Genomic DNA, 22752 nt, shown 5'->3' with positions numbered 1-22752 from the left:
CACCTCTCCAAAAGTTTACTTCTCCATAACCTGATCCAGGTTTAAATACTGCTTCAATATATAAGAATGTTGCAAACAACTCTCCTGCATTCGTGGAAGGACACAAGAAAAAGCCTGTTATCTCAATCTCTCTCTCACTTCCTGCTTCCAACTTTTCACTCCAATGAAATTTTCATATCTTTCCCTACATCATCAATACTATGATCAATACCACTCTGAACTGTCCTTTAGTTCCCTTTAAACTAGTTATGCCATCTTACATGCTTCTCTTCTCCATATTCTCAAAGTTTTGAATAATTGCACTCAAGGTCACTCTCCAGGAACCCAAGTTTGTGGAACTTCTCATATCCTAGTCTTTGCCTTCTCCTAAAATTATGATGCAGTACAGCTTGTGTTTGTTTTTTTGAGATGGTCCCTGATTTGGGGGCCACGGGTTTCCAGGTTCTAGGTGGTCAAACCCAGGTTACAGAAACAGTCCTGCAACTGAGGAAAAAGATTTTTTTGCCAAGGACATGTGACTGAGAAGTTAATTTTCCGTTTTAAGAAAACTCTAGAGTGTTAAGTCAGCAAAAAGGGTTATGTTTCATATGAAGCCAGCTGAAAAGCGAGGAGTGGTAGCTTAAAGAGACTGCAAAAGCTGTGTATTGTTTTAAAAATTTCACAGAGCTGCTGAACTGAAGCTGTTTTCTGGGAGTTACCCTTTGGAAAATATAAGCTGCTACCATTGTTTCTGGTGCTTTAAAGAGTTATGTAAGGCAGGACCAGTGAAGGTACACCACCAGGACTGTTGTGAGCAAAACAACAGAAGTTCCAGAAGGGTGCGCAGTTTTGGTGGAGACAGTATTGGTGGGGTTCAGATTGCAGAGAAACTGCCATCAAGTTGAAGCCTGCATTGTGCAGAGACGGGATCTGGAGATCAATTGAAACATTCAAAGACCTGAAAGACTTTGGGACTATCTGGTGCCATTTGGCTCTAAGAATTCACAAAGGACTTAAGATTTAGCCTTGTTGCATCAGACAGTTAACATGTAGCCTATAAGTTATCTATCAACTGTGATTTGACCATTAATGTGTAATTTATGTTGGTTTTGGTTTGAGTGTTAAAGTAAAATTTATCTAAGTGAAATCTTGTCCATTTGGCTTTTGTTTTCTAAACTGGCGTCATTTGTTGGATTCAATTCTTCTTGTTTGTTGATGGTCTCCATGGGGATCATAACAAAATAATGAAGCATTTGAAGTCCAACCTCCATCTCCACTGAACACTTCCCATTTTATCTCATCCTCCCTTTGTACTTTTCTCTCTTGGTGATGCCTTACATTGTGCTCTTTGGTCATTCATCTCAGTTTCTCAATTTAAAAAGACAGCACGAACTTCATCTGCAAGTCTATTTACCATATCTAGAACGTGATTTTTTAAAAAATCTTTCTAATCTGAAGTCTTGTTTGAAGCACAGTAATTTTATATTCATTGACTGGTTACACACGCACAGGCCAATTTAACTTATATTTATATAGAACCTTTAACGCAATAAAACAACCCAAGGCACTTCGCAGGATTAATATAAAACAAAATATGACACCGAGCAACGCAAGGAGTTATTGGGTCAGATGGCCCAAAGCCTGGCCTAAGAGATAGGTTTTTAAATGAGTGTCTTAGGAAAGCAAGGTGGAGAGGTGTAGGGAAGGTATCCCAGAGCTTAGAGCCTATGCAACTGAAGGCGTGGCCACCAGTGGTGGAGCAATTAAAACGGTGATCCTCAAGAGGCCAGAACTAGAGAAGCGCAGGTATTTCGGAGGGTTGTGGGACTAGAGAAGATTACAAAGGCAGAGAGCAGTGAGACCATGAAGGGATTTGGAAACAAGGATGAGAACTTTAAAATCCAGACTTAGCTTGATTGGGAGCCAATGTTGGTCAGCAAGCACAGGGACGATAGGTGAATGGGACTTGGTGCGCGTCAAGAAACGGGCAGCAGAGTTTTGGATGACCTCAAGTTTACAAAAGGTAGAATGTAGGAGACCAAATCGCCTGCATACTACTGTATCACCTATACATTTTCAAAATCCCTAGATATTGTCGCCTTACTTTCTTTCTCCAATAACCTTCAGTTTTTTAGTGACAAGCGCCATAGCAGGTACCAAAACTTTCTGCAGCAGGTGACATCTGTTTCAGTATCAGCAGATCAAGTCAAAGATGAACAAAGTCTATGTGGAGCTTATCAGAAATATGCAAAGATGATTTTTGTAACGTACTTCAACTGTCCTTAACCTGTTAGCTGGCCTCTTTCCTGATGGTAGGCACTTGTATTTGCCAGCAGCAGGACAGTAGTCATGCTTCATGTGTGCGCAGACACCATTAGCAAGTTATTCAACCATGTAAGGCACTATAGCCAAGTGCAATTCTGTCCATATCTGATGCCAAACACAATTACAATTTTCAGCAGGGATCATCAGATAGCCAAATCACCAGCAAGGATGCTTTATTTTCTCCCTCCATTTACACCAAGATTAACTATTACATCCCACAACTATTTTCCAGCAATCAACTCTGCACAAACCAGAGAGAAAAACTGAAACATTATTGAACTGAATGACTCAATATCACAAAATGCAGTGCATTTAACCGCTGCTCATTAAGGCACTCAATGATGAGCATCAAGTCTGGGCAGTTTCCTACTCAGGACCTTTATATATAAAAAAGTGGAAGATGCCATGGCATCCAAGTATCTAGGCTGCAATGAAAGTTTGTGTACTTCAGAAGAAATATTACCAGTTGTATTAAGCATACAGTTAACATTCCAACAGTCAGACCGAAGTAATTACTTGTCATTAACTACTTCAATTTTGAAAATCTTAATAAATGTTCTAGTTTCCAAAGGGAATCAAGTTCAAAATTTTAAATACAGTTGACAACTACACATTAGATAATGAATGAAGGTGATAGTACGATATCAAACTTTTAATGTAGCTTCTGGATTGCCTCATTCAATCGACAGAATAAAACGTAAAAACTCTCCCAAGTCTTTTTACCAATTAGGATCTGACATGATCGTTTATCAGCACACTGTCTCTTTCTTTGATGAAGGCAGATTCGAACTCGGACAGATGACACTCGAGACCCACCAGTCTTCCTTTATCACTGCTCCCAAATACCTAGTCGTAAGGTGCTTCTTAATTGCTGCATCAAAATTCACAGCTGCACCTACATAAACTCTAATACATCATGAAGTATTAGTGGAATTCATCATTCAAACGAAGCAGGAAGAAAACTCTAAAAGGCACTGCACATGGAATATTCATCTAGTATACTCTTCAGATGCGAGCTGTTTCCATATTCACATCTTTAAAGTGCCTTTTAATGACATTTAGGGTAGCTTTTGTATCTGCAATTATTCATCACATATTTTAAAAACTGAACACAAAGACTTCATAGGTTCTGAAATCTGTTCAATAGTTTAAAGGCAGCAATAAAAATTGAAGAGCTTAAAAAAACTAGCACATGCATCTAGATATATTGCACACATTTTTTATATATATCACAGTTACAGGGCAAGTTAAAAATGATAGTTCAAACCTAATTTCAAAATTGTCCCTAATACAGTATTGGTTTAAAAATGCTTTCATTCAGATGCAAAGTAATTTAATTAGTACATGTTATCAGTGCAAACCTGGTACCATCACCCCAGGATCAGCAACTGAATCCAGATAGAGAAGCTGAATACATTTACTTCTAAGTCCTTACATGCAAACTTGTCATTATAGACAAGACAGACCAGAAAGGTCAGTTGGTTGCTGGGGATGGGGAAAGATTGGGAGGGTGGGTAGGACAGTGAGACCCTGAAGGCAGAGAAAGTAATCCAGTATTAACAAAAAGCAACAAATTTTAAGTGCTAGAAATCCGAAATGCAAACAGAAAACGCTGGTGTGCACAGATAAGAAACTCTGGAGAAAGCAAATTAACACTTTCTTCAGAACTGTGTTACGGACAGATGGAAAGTGGTATGATTGTTCACCTCCCAACTGGCCATCATCGTGTTTTGTTAAAATGCTGCATTAGCCCCTAGTGTCTTGGGTGTCATATAAAAACAGACAAATGACAGGTTTTCTTGTAGGTAAAACAGGTAACTATTTATTTTTACACAATTCACAAAATGGTTGCAACCACACCAACACAATCACTCGTACACACATACACAAGAATAGATAGGTAGAGAGAAAAAGTAGTTTAAATTTCAAAGTGAGGTAGGTGTTTGTGGTTTATGGTAAACTTGAATATTTTCAGGAAGACCTTCTCCTTTAAAAGGTGCAGGCCTGGGTGTTTGTAGTCTTGATCTTGTTGAGGTGTTTTAGATTTTCTGGTGGATAAAACTTCAGACGGGAGGTGGTGGTCACTCAGTTCTCTGCTTCAGCAAGTTGAAGTGCAGAATTAGTGGCAGGGCTTCTTCCTTGCTTGGCTGGATCTCTTTCACAGTCCCTGGCTGGAACGCTTTCTGAAGGTTGGCGTGATCTCACCCTCTCTCTATCCAGAGGGTTACTTATTTTAAGCTAAAAATTCACCACATTAGAGTTTCCCCTAGGAAACAAGGCCTGCTCCCCTGGTGTGACCACACAGTGGACCAGGACGTGGAGACTATTGATTGATGTCTGTTCTGTTAACACAGTGCTATTTTAAACCTGTTCAATTTTGGTTTGGGCTGTGAGCCCATTTGTCTCCAGAATCCTTTATTAGTTCATTCATGTCTGTAAGAGTCATTAATATGCAATAGTGCTCTTTCCAATTTCAAAGGGGTTCTCCCCAGGGCTATTTCAGATGAGGTCAACGATTTCCATTCTTGCAGACGGGTTTGATTATTTCCAGTACAGGAGGGGTCATGTGACTGATACTCCATTTTGACTGTCGTACAAGTGTCCATGTTCTTGTGGTTTTGTTTAACAGTTCACTTTTTTAAAATTCATAATGCTTTCATTTTGTTTATTTCATCACGGCTCTTTCAGCACATCACAATCGAAAAAAAATTAACAGGTATTTAAATTGTATCAGAATGGGGTGGCCATGACAGATGAAATTTAATGTAGGAAATGTGAAGTGATATACCTTGGTAGGAAGAACGAGGAGAGGCAATATAAAATAAAGGGTACAATTCTTAAGTGCGTGCAAGACAGAGACATCTGAGGATATATGTGCACAGATGGTTGAAACTGGCAGGGCAGGTTAATAAAGTGGTTTAAAAAAAGCATATGCGATTCTGGGCTTTATAAATAGAGGCACAGTACAAACGTGCCACGCATGGTTAAAAAAACTGTAAATTATAGCATTTTTGTGCATTTGGGTGTTGCTGCCAATTGCCATAAGATACGGTGAAAGTAATAGGAACTAAGATACAAATAAGTTAAAAACTCAGTTCTCACCATGCTCGTTGACCCTTTTTGTTCTGGGTACGATATGTTTTTACTGGAGAATCTTTTGAGTTTGAGAACAGTCATTTTTTTCTCTCTGATCTCTGTATATACATAGCATGTTAAGTTGTTTCACCTCTGTGTTCAACTTGTTTAAAATGGAGCGAGAGATCACTTCAACTCTTCTTCTTCTTTGGCCTCCTTGTCTCGAGACACAATGGGTAAGCGCCTGGAGGTGGTCAGTAGTTTGTGGAGCAGCGCCTGGAGTGGCTATAAAGGCCAATTCTAGAGTGACAGACTCTTCCACAGGTGCTGCAGAAAAATTTGTCGGGGCTGTTACACAGTTGGCTCCCCCCTTGTGCCTCTGTCTTTTTTCCTGCCAACTGCTAAGTCTCTTCGACTCGCCACACTTTAGCTCCGCCTTTATGGCTACCCGCCAGCTCTGGCGATCGCTGGCAACTGACTCCCACGACTTGTGATCAATGCCACAGGACTTCGTGTCGCGTGTGCAGACGTCTTTAAAGCGGAGACATGGACGGCCAGTGGGTCTGATACCAGTGACGAGCTTGCTGTACAATGTGTCTTTGGGGATCCTGCCATCTTCCATGCGGCTCACATGGCCAAGCCATCTCAAGCGCCGCTGATTCAGTAGTGTGCATAAGCTGGGGATGTTGGCTGCCTCGAGGACTTCTGTGTTGGAGATACGGTCCTGCCACCTGATGCCAAGTATTCTCCAGAAGCAGCGAAGATGGAATGAATTGAGACATCGCTCTTGGCTGACGTACGTTGTCCAGGCCTCGCTGCCATAGAGCAAGGTACTGAGGACACAGGCTTGATACACTCGGACTTTTGTGTTCCGTGTCAGTGCGCCATTTTCCCACACTCTCTTGGCCAGTCTGGACATAGCAGCGGAAGCCTTTCCCATGCACTTGTTTAATTCTGCATCGAGAGACAGGTTACTGGTGATAGTTGAGCCTAGGTAGGTGAACTCTTCAACCACTTCCAGAGCGTGGTCGCCGATATTGATGGATGGAGCATTTCTGACGTCCTGTCCCATGATGTTCGTTTTCTTGAGGCTGATGGTTAGGCCAAATTCATTGCAGGCAACCTGTCGATGAGACTCTGCAGACACTCTTCAGTGTGAGATGTTAAAGCAGCATAGTCAGCAAAGAGGAGTTCCCTGATGAGGACTTTCCGTACTTTGGTCTTCGCTCTTAGACAGGCAAGGTTGAACAACCTGCCCCCTGATCTTGTGTGGAGGAAAATTCCTTCTTCTGAAGACTTGAATGCATGTGAGAGCAGCAGGGAGAAGAAAATCCCAAACAGTGTGGGTGAAGCTAATGTTAACAGTAAAGAAACAAAACGTGTCTCCAGAAGGTGTGAATGACAGACTGATGAACAGCTGCTGTCCAAAACGAAAAACGAGAAAACCAAGACGAAGAACGAAACAAGCAAAGAAAGGAAACAAATATGGGGGGCAGAGATTATGTTCTGAAATGGTTGACCTCAATGTTGAGTCCAGAAGGCTGTAAAGTGCCTAATTAAAAGATGAGGTGCTGTTTCTCAAGCTTGCATTGAGCTTCATTGGAACATTGCACTCGATCTCAAAATTGTCCTGGTCTGCAGTTTCATTTCATCCTTTGTCTCATTCAACACCTTAACAGAAGACTTTTTTCTTTCCTTTCAGATGTTAAGGATCACATGCTCCAACAACTCATGGGTACCAACACACCTCCAGATCTTTCTTCCTCTTCCCTTCCCTCTGACTCCATCCCTTCTTCCAATCTTACCTTTTGCCCTGTATTCACAATACCTTCAGACCTTCACCTCTCTGACTCCAAACAATATGTCTTTAGTAGAGGACTTAGGTTTATCCCCTTATGCACTCACCTCAATGAAACTCAACCTTGGCACAACGTCGAGCTCTTCTTCTGTCGCCATTGCCTTCACACCCACTTCTTTGGCCAGCAAGCCTTCCCCCAAGGTAGCACTTTTTACCCATCTCCAGTATTCTCCCTCCACTTGGAGCCCTCCTTCTGACCTCTTACCCTCTCGATCTTTTCATTGAGAAGCAGCACCGTGACACAACTGTCTCCATTTCTCTGCTTCTCTCACTGACTCGAACCTGACTCCCTCTCAACCTACTGCATTCTGTTCTCTCAGGTCCAACCCTAACATGGTAAATAAGCCTGCTCACAAGAGTGGTGCTGCTGTTGTTTCAAACTGACCTCTATCCAGGGGCTGAATGCCAAGTCTGATACCTCCTTCTGAACCATGACCCCACCACCGAACATCAAGTCATTATTTCCAAGACTATCACTGATCTCATCTCCTCTGGGAGATCTTCCACCCACAATTTCCAACCTCGAACAGCCCACTTCTAACTCCTCCCCAAGATCCACAAACAGGACTGCCCTGGTAGACAGATGGTTTCAGCCTGTTCTACCCCACTGAACTGATTTCTTCCTATCTCGACTATTTTTTCTCTCCTTGCCCAGTCTCTTCCCACCTACATCCATGACTCTTCTGATGCCCTCCAACACTTCAAAAGCTTCCAATTTCCTGGCCCTAACATCCTCCTCTTCACCATGGACATCCAATCCCTCTACACATCCATCCCGCACCAGGACAGCCTTAGGGCTGTCCGCTTCTTCCTTGAACAGAGGCCCACCAACCAGTCTCCATCCACCACCACCCTCCTCCTCTGCCTGGCTGAACTTGTTCTCACATTGACCAACTCCTTTAACTCAACTCAATTCCTCCAAATAAGTGTTATGGGTACCCACATGGCTGCCTGCCTTTTTGTGGGATATGTAGACCATTCCTTGTTCCAATTCTACTCTGCCCCCCTCCCTTGACTCTCTTTCCAGGACACTGAAGACAATTGGTGGCTTCCTGCTCTCGCCCTGAACTGGAAAAGCTCATCAACTTAGCTTCCAATTTTCAACCTTCTCTCACCTTCACATGGACCATCTCCAACTCTTACTTCCCTACTTCTGTCCACATTTCTGGGGATAGGCTACCAACAAATATTCATTTTAAGCCCGCTGACTCCCATGGCTACCTTGACAACACTTTCTCACACCCTGCTTCCAGCAAGGACTACATTTCATTCTTCCACTTTCTCCATTGCATCTGTTCTAATGATGCACCCTTCCATACCAGTACTTCTGAAATCTTTTCCTTTTTCCTCAACTGAGGATTCCCACCAACTGTGTTTGATAGGGCCCTCAACTGTGCCCGTCCCATTTCCCGCACTTGTACTCTCACTCCTTCCCCTACCACCCAGAGCCACAGCATGGCTCCCCTTGTCCACACCTTAAGCCTCACATCCTCTGCCATTTCTGCCACCTCCAACATGATGCCACCAAACACGTCACCCCTCCCCTCCCAGCATTCTGAAGGGACCGTTTCCTCCACAGCACCTTCTCCCACGGCACCTTACCACAGGATATGCAACACCTGCCCTTTTATCGCCTCTCTCCTCACTATCCAAGGCATCAAACACTCCTTCCAGGTGAAACAGCGATTTACATGTACTGCTTTCAATTTTGCTTACATATTCACTGCTCACAACGCGGTCTGCTCTACACTGTGGAGACCAAATGCAGACTGGGCGACCATTTTGCATAACACCTCCATTCAGTCTGCAAGTACGATCCCGAGCTTCCGATGGCATATCATTTTAATTCTCCTCCTTACTCCCACGCTGACATCTCTGTCCTCAGCTGACTGCAGCGTTCCAATGAAGCTCAACACAAACTCGGGAAACAGCACTTCATCTTTTGATTCAGCCTTCTGGTCTCAGCACAAAGTTCAACAATTTCAGACCACAATCTCTACCCCTATTTTGTTTTCTTTTCTTTGCATGTTTCACTTTTCCTCTTGGTTTTGCATTCGGACGGCAGCTGCTCATCAGTCTGCCATTAACACCTCCTCTGGATACAGCTTTTGTTTCTACACTTGTCCTATTACCACGCCCTTTAGCTCTGCAATACCAACTCTTTTGCCTTTCATTGTCTCGTGTCTTGCAACCTGTCATAAATCTTACCTTTTGTTCTTTTTCCACCCTCCCCCATTTCACCTGCTTAAAACCTATTACATTTCTAACTTTTCCTAATTCTGATGAAAGATAACTGACCTGAAACGGCAACTGTTTTTCTCTCCCCCTAATCTTGTACCTAATCTGAATATTTCCAGCATGTTTTTAATCTGGAGATTACTACCTTTGATGTGTTGCTTGCTAGTTTCTTTCCTAGCTCTCCAACAATCTGCCTGCAGGCCTCCGTCACTCTTTCAGCCGATGGCGTTGGTATCAATTTCGACCATGTCTGCTGGCTGTTCACCCTCCCCGCTCAGTGATATCCCTGACCCTGGCATCAGGAAGGCAACGTACCATCCAGGATTCACGTGAGCGGCAGAAACACCTGTCTGCTCCTCTAATTTATAGAATCCCCTATCTCTATTGCTTTCCCAATCTTTATCCTGAACCCTGCCCCCACCCCGTACAGATATGGTGCTGTAGACTTGGCTCTGGTGCCACTCAAGAGGTACCAACATTCCCATTCAGTTCTGAATACTGTTTTGAGAGCAAGATGCACTCAGCAGACTCATGAACTACCTGCCTGGTCCTGCAGTCACCATTTGCTCTCCTCCTGCATACCCTTAAACCATCAGATGACCACGTCCAAAAACTTGATAGCCACAAAACGCAGCCTTGCAGATGCACCAGAGTGATGCCAGCTGCTGCTCAAGAACCGAAAGCAGAGAGCTCGACTGCTCCACTAAACGACACTTCCTGCACATGGCTGCCAAGGATACGAGAAGCCTCCTGGAGTTACCACAAGGAACAAACTGTGCACTCATGAGGCCAAGATGCACTGCCATAACTATTTATCGGACTATTAACGGACAGAAATAAACACAAGACTTAATAAACATTCACCAGCCACTCAGCAGTCAGCTACTTCCCTTGTGATGTCACTATTTTATAGGAAGTTAACAGATGTTTCTACTTACTATATATCTCGATTTTACTTTCCTAAAGAAATTCGGAACACTTTAGCCTTACCAACTTTTGCTATTTATTTTTAAACTTTGTCCCCTAGATCTGATTTATTGAACACTGATTTTAATTATATGATAAATCAGAAAACTTTAGATTTTTATACAAATTAATCTACTCTTACTATATAGTTGTTGAATTTAAATTAAAAGCTTACCAATATACTCACCCACTGTGACTTTGTCCCATGACATCACTTGAAAATTATTTTTCTTCTCCGGTTCAGACTCTCCAATCAATGTGCTGTTCCTCTTCCAGGCTTCTCTTTTTGTGCCTCACTGGAGGCTTTTGTATCTCATTAGAGACGACAGCAGATCTGAAGTGGCTTACTCCTGCTATTTTAAAACGGCATTAAAATGCGCATTAGTGACCTCAATGTGTTGTCATCACTAAACCTAAAGTAGTACTTTTATACTTCTTAACCTTGCGTCAATCCTCACTACTTAGCTCATCCAGGTAACATTTTAACATATTCCACATAGTTAGTACAAGCACTATCTAGCACAGCACAGTTGAACAAGTCCACGGCTAACCCATTCATCACAGGACTAAGATTCCTTGTGACTTGTATAATTCGTTCAGATTCATCTTCTGCCCCAGAATTCTGTGTGTTATGTGTCTTTCAAGGACCCTACCTCTCTACTTTGGGCAGTTCATCGCATAATGATACCTGAGGCACATCTGAAGCACCCATTAACTGTTCCTTGGATATTCATGGGATTCATTCACTTATTATTGCTGTTGCAATTCTGTCCCCTGCTCTAATAGCCAGATCTGCTCAAGGTGCTTTCATCCTCATTTCGCTCATCTGTAACCTTTCCCTTGTATTGACACCTGTGTCCAGTATGTGGACCATTTTGAAAACCAGCAATTGAATCCTCTATTCTATGTGTCACCTCAATGCCCCATTTGTTCACCAAGTCAGCAGGAAATTACTGTTTCGCCAGGAAATTGTTTTCAAAGTTGCAGACATCTAATTCAACAGGCAGTCTCTCTCCAAGAACCGATCAGTTCAAACCAGGAGCCTGTCCATATGTGACACCTTAGCACAATCCTGCAATTTAAACGCTAGTCTTGAATCAGGGATCTCTAAATTGAATTTCCTCAGTCTTTCATACAATCTGTTAAAGTCAGTGATGCATTATTCCATTGTATAACCAGCTGTTTTCCAAAAGTCTGACCATGCCTCATCGGCATTTAATAGATTATCTTACTTGTAAATTTCGACCAAGAACTCTAATAGAGGATCCAAACCTTAATCAGTATCCAACTGATGGGCACCCAGCTCACAATACACTCATATCGGATTTGACATTTGGTAGGAAGCGACAATGCCAAAGCCTCATTTCCTCTTGGGTAGGGACATAACCCGCGTCTACATATCCATTTCATTCTTCCACTGTTCGGACCCCAAAAACATTGGAGAGTAATGATACCCTAACAATTTACAGTTGCTTTCTGCCATCTTTCACAATGGTTATTAAGATTGTAGTCTCCTTTTTGATTTTTTTTTTAAAGCTTCCAACCTTCACTATTAAGTAACCATTCCCTGCTACCATGTTTTAATCCAGACAGCCAGTGGTGAAGGATAGTACTGGAGCCAATCTTTATTCAATCTTACCTTTATTTACAGAAAGGAAAATTACAAGCGTACAACTCCCAACTCAACCACACCACAGTTTCAGTAAGTGTCTCTTTATATGTGCTAAGTGAAACCCCAATTAATGTTCTCCATCAGCATACACCCAAATAATGAACAAACAATTAACAGCACAGATATCTGAGGGTTGTGGGGCTGGAGGAGATTACAGGAGCTGGGGGGAGGGGGGCGGGGGGGAGGTAATGGAGGGATTTGAAATCAAAGATGAGAATTTTAAATTCAAGGCTGCTACTTAGAGGAGACAATGCAAGTCAACGAGCACAAGGGTGATGGATGAATGGGACTTTGTGCATGTAAGGACACGGGCAGCAGAGATTTGGATGACTTCAAGTTTAGAGAGGGTAAAATATGGGAGGCCAGCCAGGAATGCCCAAGAATAGTCAAGTTTAGAAGTAACAAAGGCATGGAAGAGGGCTTCAACAGCAAATGAACTAAGGCAGTGATGGAGTCAGGCAACGTTCCAGAGGTGGAAATGGACGGTCTGTGTGATGGTGTGGATAGTTGGTCGGAAGCTGATCTGTGGTCAAATATGACATCAAGATTGGCAACTGTCTGGTTCCACCTCAAAGTTGCCAAGGAGAGAGATGGAGTTGTTAGCTAAAAAGTGGAGTTGTAGCGGGGACCAAAGACAATGACTTCAGCCTTCCTAATATTTAATTAGAGCAAATTCCTGCTCATCCAGTACTGGATGTCAGACAAGCAGTCTGATAATGCCAGTGGAGGTGTCGAGAGGTGGTGACGTAGAACTGGGTGTCGTCAACGTACATGCGAAAACCAACACTGTTTGCGGTTGATGGTGTCACGGGGCAGCATGTAGATGAGGAACAGGAGGCGGCCAAGGACAAATACTTGAGGGACATCAGAGGAAATGTTGTGGGAGTGGGAAGAGAAGCCATTGCAAATGAAGCTCTAGCTACAAGTAGACAGAATGCCATCAGGCCAGTGCAGCCTCACCCAGCTGGATGACAATGGAGATGCAGTGGAGTAGGATGGTATGGTCAACTGTGTCAAAGGCTGCAGACAGGTCAAGAAGCTCGAGTTTACCTTTGTCACAGTCACTTAAGATGTCATTTGTAGCTTTGCCAACAGCTCTTTCAGTACTGTGATAGAGTAGAAACCTGAGTTAAGGAATTTAAACACGGAGTTCCAAGGAAAGATAGGCATGAATTTGGGAGGCGACAAAAGGTTCAAGGGAGTTTGTTGAAGAAAAGAGGTTAGAGATGGGGCAGCAGTTTGCAAGGATTGAGGGATCAAAGATTTTTGTTTTTGGAGGAGAGGGGACAGTGCCTCAATTAAGTAATCAAATGAGGATTGTTCAACATGGGAATTTTTTTTTTTTAAGTAGGTGTATGAACTGCAACAACCTGATGCAACCATGCAAAATTTTAAATGCAAAACCTTGACTAATGCATTTGAAAGGAGCTCTTGACCCCTAAAGTTCATTAACCATATAGTGCTTGAACATGAAAAGTTCTGGATCTGGAGGGAAAGCAGTATCCCCATCTACATTTTTCCTACAAGCCTAACGTAAAACAGTTTTAAAGTTTTGAGCTCCATGAACAATCCCACAACATAATAATGGCATGGGCTAAGCATACACCAACTTTGATATTAAACAGCTAATTTCCGACAGAACCTACAAATTAAGTATTAAGAAACCTAGAATATAATTATTTCGGAATGTCACTGTTGAGAAATAGAACACTTGGCATTTCAAGCACCCAATATTATCAAGTCCTCGCAATAAGCAATAATACACGTCAACCTCAAAAACATCTACTGCATTAATGAAATTTTTCTCAAGTCCCAGACTATCAATGTTGCAACCACAGAATAAAACAGATGATCTCGTGGCAATTTGAGGGCAGTTGTATGCTGTAGGGTCAAACCCAGTATGCATGTCTTTACCTTTAACCAAAAGGAAATCTAACATGTTTAATAGACTTAACACCAAGCCAACGAGAAATGCACACACAGTTTTTCTGTTTTCCCTATATGAAGTGCTAAGTCTTTTCTCATAAGGATACACCTTGCAGAGGCGAGACATAGGAATTCTCTAGCACACACAAAAGGTGCTGCTAGAGCATTACCATCAGAAACCACACAGCCTAACAGGACACACTCATTAGCTTCGTGTTGCCCGTCTACCCATCTGCCCGGTTTGTAGGGTTATTCCAGGACCTAATAACTGATCTCCAAGTAGTATTAGCAACCCAGCCAGAATAGTCGATCAAAAATATTCTAGCATTTGCCTGGCTCAAGTTTAACACCTTCTCACGAAAGCAAACTTAGTTTCCAAGACCAATGCTAAGTGTATCCCCTCCCCATCCAGCCCTAAAGGTGAACAGCTATGTCTACTGATAGATTGAGATGACCCAGACTCCCCAAACTCATCATCTATGTGACTTACAGAACCGAAGAAGAATTTCAACTCACCAGATTTGAGGTAGATTTAAACACAGATCTAAACATTGGATGGCATCGCCAGTGCCCTTCAAAAAACAAATCTCTTTGTGAACCTTACCCGAGGTACCAATGCGGGTGGAGGGTGGGGAGAATTTAATTTACATTTAAAAAATCATAAACAATTCATTTTCCTTGAACATGCTTACTTCTTCTACTATATATAAACCTCTTGGATATTAATGGGAAAGTAGACTTACTGAAAGAAGTTTCCACGTAATTGGTCGGACCTGTCTTGGGATTCCAGACCAGCTGAATTTCCTCAACTCTTCTGCATTTAAAAAAAAAGCATTGTCTTAAGATCATATCAGGAGCGCAATGAAATAATTAACTACTCAATATGGGATGAGCACTGTTGGTTGAAAAATCAGTGACTTCACACACAAATCACAATTAATCAGTATTGAAACAACTATAATAAAGGGGGGAGAAGGAAGAGCGTAGGGATGTGGAGCATTCCAGCCTCTTCCCTCGCCTGTCTTAGGCTGAACCAGAATTTTCCCAATCTTGGCATCCTATTTAATTCTCTCACTCCAAGGCTGCCAGTTTCCACCTTCATAACAACGTTAGCCTCCGCTCCTACCTCATTCCATCCATTATTGAAACCCTCATCCCATCCATGAGTGAAACCCTCATCTATGTCCGAGTCATCTCCACACCTGAATATTCTGGCTTTCCTAGCTGGTCCCTCACAGACCATCGTTCATAAACTTCACCCAAAACTCTGCTGTCCTTGCTGACCTGCAGTGACCCGGCCACTCAGCATGACCAATTTAAAATTCTCAATCTTGTGTTTAAATCTCTTCACAGCATCATCCCTGTCAATCTCAAACCACAGTAGGTGTACAGTAGAGCATGGCTACCTGACCCGAACCAACGGGACCCGAAGACACGTGTTGGGTTCAGGTCAGGTCATTCTCCCAAGTCCGGTCGGGCCGGTTCAGACACAGTGACATGCAGGACGTCAAGGCAGGAAACACTCCGCACTAGTCTGCAGTGAGCAATTCCATCCAAAGTAGAGCACAACCTCATTAATATAATCAACTTCATTCGGTGGCTAGGTCAGGCTGGGTGCAGGAAAAAATGAAAGGACTCGGGCCGGGTTTCATTTGCAGACCCGAACAGGCCTTTAGTGTACAGCAAAATTTAGTGCTCTTGGATACAAAGTTGAAATGGCTATCTCAAAGCAGAATGTTTCTGTATATATTTCATCTCAGGGAAGAGGTACGTAATACTTTAGCTGATAAAAAAAAACCTGAACTTGCCAATGTGCTGAATGACGACGTGTGACTGGGTTACCTCACAGACATATTGAGTGAAATGAATAAGCTGAATACTCTAAGTCTGGAAATTTCTTACTTATGGGGGAACTAGTGATATGTTTGAGCGCCTACATTCTTTCATTCAAGAAAGAAAATATTGACTGACATAAACCACTGGTGGTAGCACACCTTTCTGGTCTACGCAACTGATTTACTATTTATTTTCCAAAACTCACGACAGAACAATCTCGTACACACACCTGTGGGCTACAAACTCGCTTAATGAGAATACTGAAGTTAAATTGTCTTCCTCTGTCCCATCAAATCTATTAGAAGTGCTCTTCGACATTTCATCAGACAGCTTCCTCAGAACCAAGTACAGTGAAATGTTGCAAGGGACATTTTGGTCTGAATGCACAAATTTCAGTTCTGTTTCTCCTGCAGCACTCAAAGTGTTGGTTTCATTTAGCACAACCTACTTAAGCAAAACGGAACTTTAGGCAGTAACAATGGGAACTAAGTACTGTGCAAGATGACCACTGACCACGACATGTACGTGTGTTTACCAAAGATACCTTCATGTCTACCAGCAACATGTTTCACATCAAGTAAAATAAAACAACCTATATATATGCTTAATTGTATAACCAAGTTTTATGCAGAAAAAAGTACTCAATGTGTTCAGGGTACCCCAGATATTTTTTTATATAACATGGGGGTGGGGGGGGGGCGCGCCTTGGAAGCACAAAGGATGAGAACCCCTGATCTAAAAGCCTTTATTTCTAGGAACTAGCTCCCACAAATATCAGTTTTCTTAAACTGGAACTGCTAATGGATTAAATTTGTGTTGGAATAAATAGATCTCATTCAAATTGACGTCATATTCTCTTAAATCCTTTCTGAAAAATTGCAGTATCAATTTCCATTTGTAAACAGTAGGCTATGTGAGACAAAATATTTACTTTGCTGCGACTTCACTGCTACAATGTACTCATTTATCAGAATTCAATTTGTTTGCATTGTTTTTTATTTGCAGTAACCCACAAAGTGTAGAAGAGGGAACAATTTCAAGTTGTGCTAAAAAAAAATGAGTTTGCTGCAGCAGCACAATTAACTACAGCAGCTTTGTGAAAATGCCCTAAGTGCTTTTTGAATACACAGTGACTCCTGACAACGCAGAGCATGCACAGAGCAATCATGGATGTCACCAGCATGCGATCATTTGCCTGCTTGCCAGTATGAATGAGCGTACACGTGCTTCAACGTCACCACGCAATGACGTCCTCATCCCTCAACAGCTGTCATTGTCGCCTCCATTCCCCCAACAGTACCCTGCTCCATCCCACCATCACCACTTCAATTGCCGCTTTCAATTTTCTGCGGCCTTCTCTCAGCCACGCGCTCCCGCCCTCGTCGTTTCCCCTCCTCAGCCACTTCCCACCATCGACCGATTGCTCCCCACCACTGGTGGGGGGACAAGTCGCCAAAGGGGCAAGGCAGGGAGCGAGAAGCCAAGGGGTGATCCGGGAGCGAGTGGCCGAGAAGGGGGAAGCGGCGAAGCCTGGAGCAAGTGGCTGAGGGAAGGCAATGGTTAGGCAGGGAACGAACGGCGAAGAGAAACGCGATCGCAGCAATTGAGGGGATTTGGGTGAAATTTGTTTTTTGTGATAAATTGAGCAGCACCATCTTTATTACTGGCAGCTGCCAGAGACATCACAGGCAGTGACATTTCAATGGATGAGGCTGCATTTGTGCATGTGCCAGTATTGTGCCACCTAGTGGTTGTGTCAGCAAATGCAACCTTTTGAATAAACTAAATTATTGCTCATTATCAGCTATAAAGTTAATGGCAGTGCTGCTGAGGTATTCACTTACCACCTGATGCTAACTCTGATGACTTTGGTATTATTTTCTTCCAATAACTTGCTATATTAAAAAAAACTATTGTTTTTAAAATGTGGGAACATGTGCAAGAGAGCAGGAAATGTGGACAAGATGAGCTTGGAGAGGTCACGATGGGATAGAAGTGAAACTGAAGAAAGATGCTAATTCAGGGTTAGGGCAGGGGCACCTTGGGGAAAGTTTGGCTTGGTGGGCTAGGTGAAGGGAAGGAAGCAGCAGAGGTAGCTGAACACATGGTCTCAATCTTAGCGAAAAAGTTCATGAGTTCCTCCCATTTTACTGTTGGAGGCGAGGATGGCGGGAAAGAGGGGCTCAAGACAACAGCTTCTACTGGAGTAGAGAAGCTGGGGGTTACCTACACATTCCAGGATGATCCTGAAATAGTCAACAGTTTTGGCAGAGAAAAGCAGGGCCTGACAGTGCTATGCAGTCCAGCCAGATCTGTCAATGAATCATTTAAGCAGTTGCTTGCCATAAATTTTCAAGTCTCGTCCCTTGGACTTAAGGGAGTCGAGATGAGGATTATACCACGGCCCACGACCAGGGTGAGAGACAGCAATGCTTTTAATGGGGACAAGGGCAGCAAGCTGAAGGTGAGGGTAAGATTGAGCAGATCAGCTGCAGCAGAAATGTTCTCAATGGAGGGTCAAAGGCTAGACAGCTGGAAATTTTGAGAGTACCATTTTAAAAAACTTGAAAACTCCATCGTCACTGGTCAGCGAATCTGTCAGAAGGATTTTTTTTTCTGTTAAACTAAGAAATTGGCCAGAAAATAATTGAAATCCACATATTTGTAGTCATTTCAATAAGTTGGGCCGTAAGAAGAAAGGTAACTCGAGTCACATTTTACCACTGTTTTAGCCACTACATTTTCCCAATTAAATACCATCACAAGATTCACAGTGTTCAGTGCAAGTCTGTGAGTACACACACGTTAATGGTGAGTTCACAAGATAAACATCAACAACAATAGCATTCACCCCATCTGGGCTCATCCATTTCAAAAAATTCAGCCTGTACATCAACCAGCTATCTCTTAAATTGGCACATTTTTACTTCCACTATCCTATCAATTCCAGGTGAATCACTAAAAAAATGAAGTTTTTACTGACATCCATCCAAAATTTACACTGCAATTCAAATTTGTATCCCTTATCCTAGTTTCATGGCACACCTAGAAGCAGTGCTCAAGATTTTATTTCTTATCTGCTTTATATCTTGCATACAGATAAATGGAGTTAAGGTACAGATCAGTCACAATCTAACTAAATGGCAGAAAAGGCTCAAGAGGCCGAATGGCCTACTCCTGTTCCTAAGTAAAAGCAGAAAATGCTGGAAATACTCAGGTCTGGTAGCATCTGTGGAGAAAGAAAGAGTTACTGTTTCAGGTCAGTAACCCTTCGTCCTAAGTTTCCACCTCCCCTCAGTAATTCCCCTTCAATAAACAGCCAAAATTTCTCCAGTCTTTCCTCATAATTGAATCATCTGACACTGATCCTTCTGCTGAGGAGGCCAGTAGATAGTTATCAGCAGGAGCCTTGCTTGCCACATTTGCCCTCAGAATTTCTGCTGCCCGCAATCAATATTGAGGACTCCCAGGGCCACTCCCTCTTGACTGTAGACAAGTGTGCCGCCACCGCTGGTGGGGTCCGTCCTGCCGGTGGGACAGGACATACCCAGAGATGGTGATGGAGGACTCTGGGACAGTGACTGAAAAGGTATGATTCTGTGAGCATGACTGTCAGCCAGTTTCTTGACTAGACTGTAAGGCAGCTCTCCTAACTTTGGCACAAGTCCCCAGTTGTTATTGAGGAAGACTTTGCAGGGTTTACTGAGCTGGGTGTTCCTAGGTCAATACCGGGTAAGCCATCTGGTTTTACTCTGAATCTAGAATATCAAAGCTGTTTGGTACAACTGAGTAGCTTGTTAGAACGTGTCAGAGGGCAGTTAAGAGCCAACCACATTGCTGTGGACTTGGACTCACTTTTAGGTCAGACCAACTAAGGAGGGCAGATTTCCTTCCCTAAAGGACATGAGTGAACCAACTGGATTTTTATGACAATCTGGCAGTTTCATGGTCACCATCACAGAGACTAGCTTTTTCTACCAGACTTATTGAAATTAACTGAATTAAACTCCCCAGCAGTTATGGTGGGATTTAAACTCATGTCTCTGAAGCATTAATCCAGTAATATAATCACTATGCTACCATTCTTGATCACTATCCATGGATCTGTCCCATCAGCAGGACAGACCACCAAAGTTGGCAGCACAGTAGTAGACAATCGGGAGGGATTGGCCCTTGGAGTCTTCAATACTGACGCCCGACCTCAAAGTCTCACGCCATCAGGTCAAACACGGGCAAGGAAACCTCCTGATTACAATCTACTGGCTTCCCTCAGCTAATGAACCATGGCTTGTCTACGTTGAACGCCATTTGGAAGAAGTACTGAGGGTAGCAAGAGCACAGCATGTACTGTGTAGGGGACATCAATGCCCATCACCAAGCGTAGCTTGGAAGCTTCTACTGGCCAAGCCCTGAAGGGCCCAGTTACCAGACTGGGCCTGCAGCAGGCGGAGAAAGAAACACGAGGGAAAAATCTTCTTGGCCTCATCCTTATGAGTGTTCACCACACAGTTCTTGCAAAAATCACTGTACTGTGAGGGACTACCACCGTGCTAAATGGGTTAGATTCAGAACAGTAATATAAAAGCAAAATACTGCAGATGCTGGAAATCTGAAATAAAAACAAGAAATGCTGGAAGTACTCAGCAGGTCTGGCAACATCTGTGGAGAGAGAAGCAGAGTTAACGTTTCAGGTCAGTGACCCTTCATCAGAACCTATTCAGATTCAGAACAGACCTAGGAGCTCAAAACTGGGCATCCATGAGGCACTGTGGGCCATCAGCAAAATTGTATTCCACCACAATCTGTAGCCACATGGCGTAGCATATCCCTCACTCAACCACTACCATCAAGCCAGAGAACCAACCCTGCTTCAATGAGGAGTGCAGGAGAGCATGCCAGGAGCAGTACAGAACATACGTAAAAATGAAGTTTCCCAACATGTAGAAGCTACAACACAGGACTACAGGTATACTCAACAACAGAAGCAGCATGCTATCGACAGAGCTAAACGATCCCATAACAGACAGATCAGATTAAAGCACGGCAGTCCTGCCATATCCAAGGTGAACAATTAAACTACTAATCAGAAGAAAAGCCTACATGAACATCCCCATCCTCAATAATGGTACAGCCCAGCACATCGGTACAAAAGATAAGGCTGAAGCATTTGTAATCACCATCGGCCAGAAGTACCGAGTGGATGATCCACCTTGGCCTCCACCTGAGGTCACTACTATCCCTGACGTCAGTCTTCAGCCAATTCAAATCACAACGCAACATCAAGAAATAGCTGAGCACACTGCATACAAGGCCAAGGGCCCTGTCAACATCCTAGCTGTAGTTCTGGCAACATTTGCTCCAGAACTAGCCATATCCCTCACCATATTGTTCCAGTACATCTTGCTAACAAAGTGGAAAATTGCCCTGTCCTGTCCACAGAGAGGAGGACATATCCAATCTGGCCAAATAACACCTCATCAATCTACTCTCAATCATCAGCAAAGTGATGGAAGGGGTCATCGACAGTGCTATCGAGCTGCATTTATACACCCAAAATCGGTTCACCGATGCTCCATTTGGGTTCTGCTTGGGCCACTCGGCTCCAGAACTTGTTACAGCCTTGGTACAAACATGGACAAAAGAGCTGAATTCCAGAGATGAGTAGAGAGTGACTGCACTGGACATCAAGGCAGCATTTGACCAAGTGGCATCAAGGAGCCCTTGTAAAATTGAAAACAATGGGAATCGGGGGCAAGCTCTGCACTGGCTGGAGGAACACCGCGCAAGATGGTTGTAGTTGTTAGAGGCCAATCATCTCAGCCCAAGGACATCATTGCAGGAGTTCCTCAGGGGAGTGTCCCAGGTCCAACCATCGTCAGTTGCTTCATCAATGACTTTCCCACCACCATAAAGATCTAAAGTGGGCATGCTCATTGACAATTGGAGTGTTGAGTTCCATTTGCAACTCCTCAGATAATGAAGCAGTCCGTTCCCACAGACAGCAAGGCATGAACAACATTCGTGTTTGTGCTGCTAAGTGACAAGTGATATTCACGCCACACAAGTGCTGAGCAATGACCATCTCCAACAAGAGACAATAACAAAGACTTGCACTTTGCGATGAAAATCACACCTACCACATGGAAACATAAAATTTTGTCATATGGGACACTGCTTGAAACTTTTTACTGGACATGGCAAATAACCTTTTTTTAAAAAGCAGAACTGAACAGCTGAAAACATGGTTTCACATTTGCATTCTGAGAAGGCAAGGACCAGCTGAGAGACAGTTGAATAGGGAGACAATGGGGGTGCTTCTTGATTCAATTAGCAAGATTGGTCTTGACAATAGTGGTAATCAACACCATTTGACTTTGTCGGAGCCAAACTCCACCCGAGAATGTCTGAAAGACTCTGAAATCCAACAACCCAAGAAGTTGCTGTTTCAAACAAAGTTGGTCACCTGACCAACTTACTGATAAGACTGGGACTTTTAAATTGTGCCTCACAGAAAGGAAAGAGACTGCAATTCTGAGCCTCAAGAAAAAGACATCTCTCTCTGTCTCTCCAACAAAGTCCCAGGAAAACCACGGTGGCAGTATCTACACTTAAAGACAAAGCCTCCCTTCGGCCTCCTGGTACCAGAGAAGCAAGCCTGGAATTGTGCATGTGGCCCACAGCGAGGACTCCAAGATCTCAACTTCAATTGAGGACATTATACCAAAGACAGTAAGAACTGTATCTGAATTCCACTTATTACACACGCTCCTTCAACCCCCTAACTCTTTCTTCCCCTCTGTATCTATTCGCGCGTGTACCTCTCGTGTGCATGTGAGCATGCACACATCTATTTTAGTATTTTTAACCGGGTTAGAGT

General features: G+C 43.1%; 1 protein-coding gene across 9 annotated transcripts in view; it reads right to left on the bottom strand.

Moving 5' to 3' along the window:
- tbc1d22a (TBC1 domain family, member 22a) overlaps positions 1-22752 on the bottom strand; it is a 534956-nt gene that overhangs the window by 422368 nt on the left and 89836 nt on the right. For all 9 annotated transcript variants that reach the window (XR_010977650.1, XR_010977651.1, XM_068059138.1 and 6 more), the window contains one exon: positions 14783-14853. Coding sequence is in view for 7 of the 9 variants with exons in the window: in XM_068059138.1 (XP_067915239.1) it covers positions 14783-14853 (71 nt within the window). In the remaining 2 variants the exon portion in view is untranslated. The remainder of the gene's footprint in view (positions 1-14782; positions 14854-22752) is intronic.

This window comes from Heterodontus francisci, chromosome 27 (assembly GCF_036365525.1).
Source record: "Heterodontus francisci isolate sHetFra1 chromosome 27, sHetFra1.hap1, whole genome shotgun sequence".
NCBI classification, from domain to species: domain Eukaryota; kingdom Metazoa; phylum Chordata; class Chondrichthyes; order Heterodontiformes; family Heterodontidae; genus Heterodontus; species Heterodontus francisci.
Note: the sequence above shows the minus strand (reverse complement) of the source record. Positions and strands in the feature narration are given on the sequence as shown.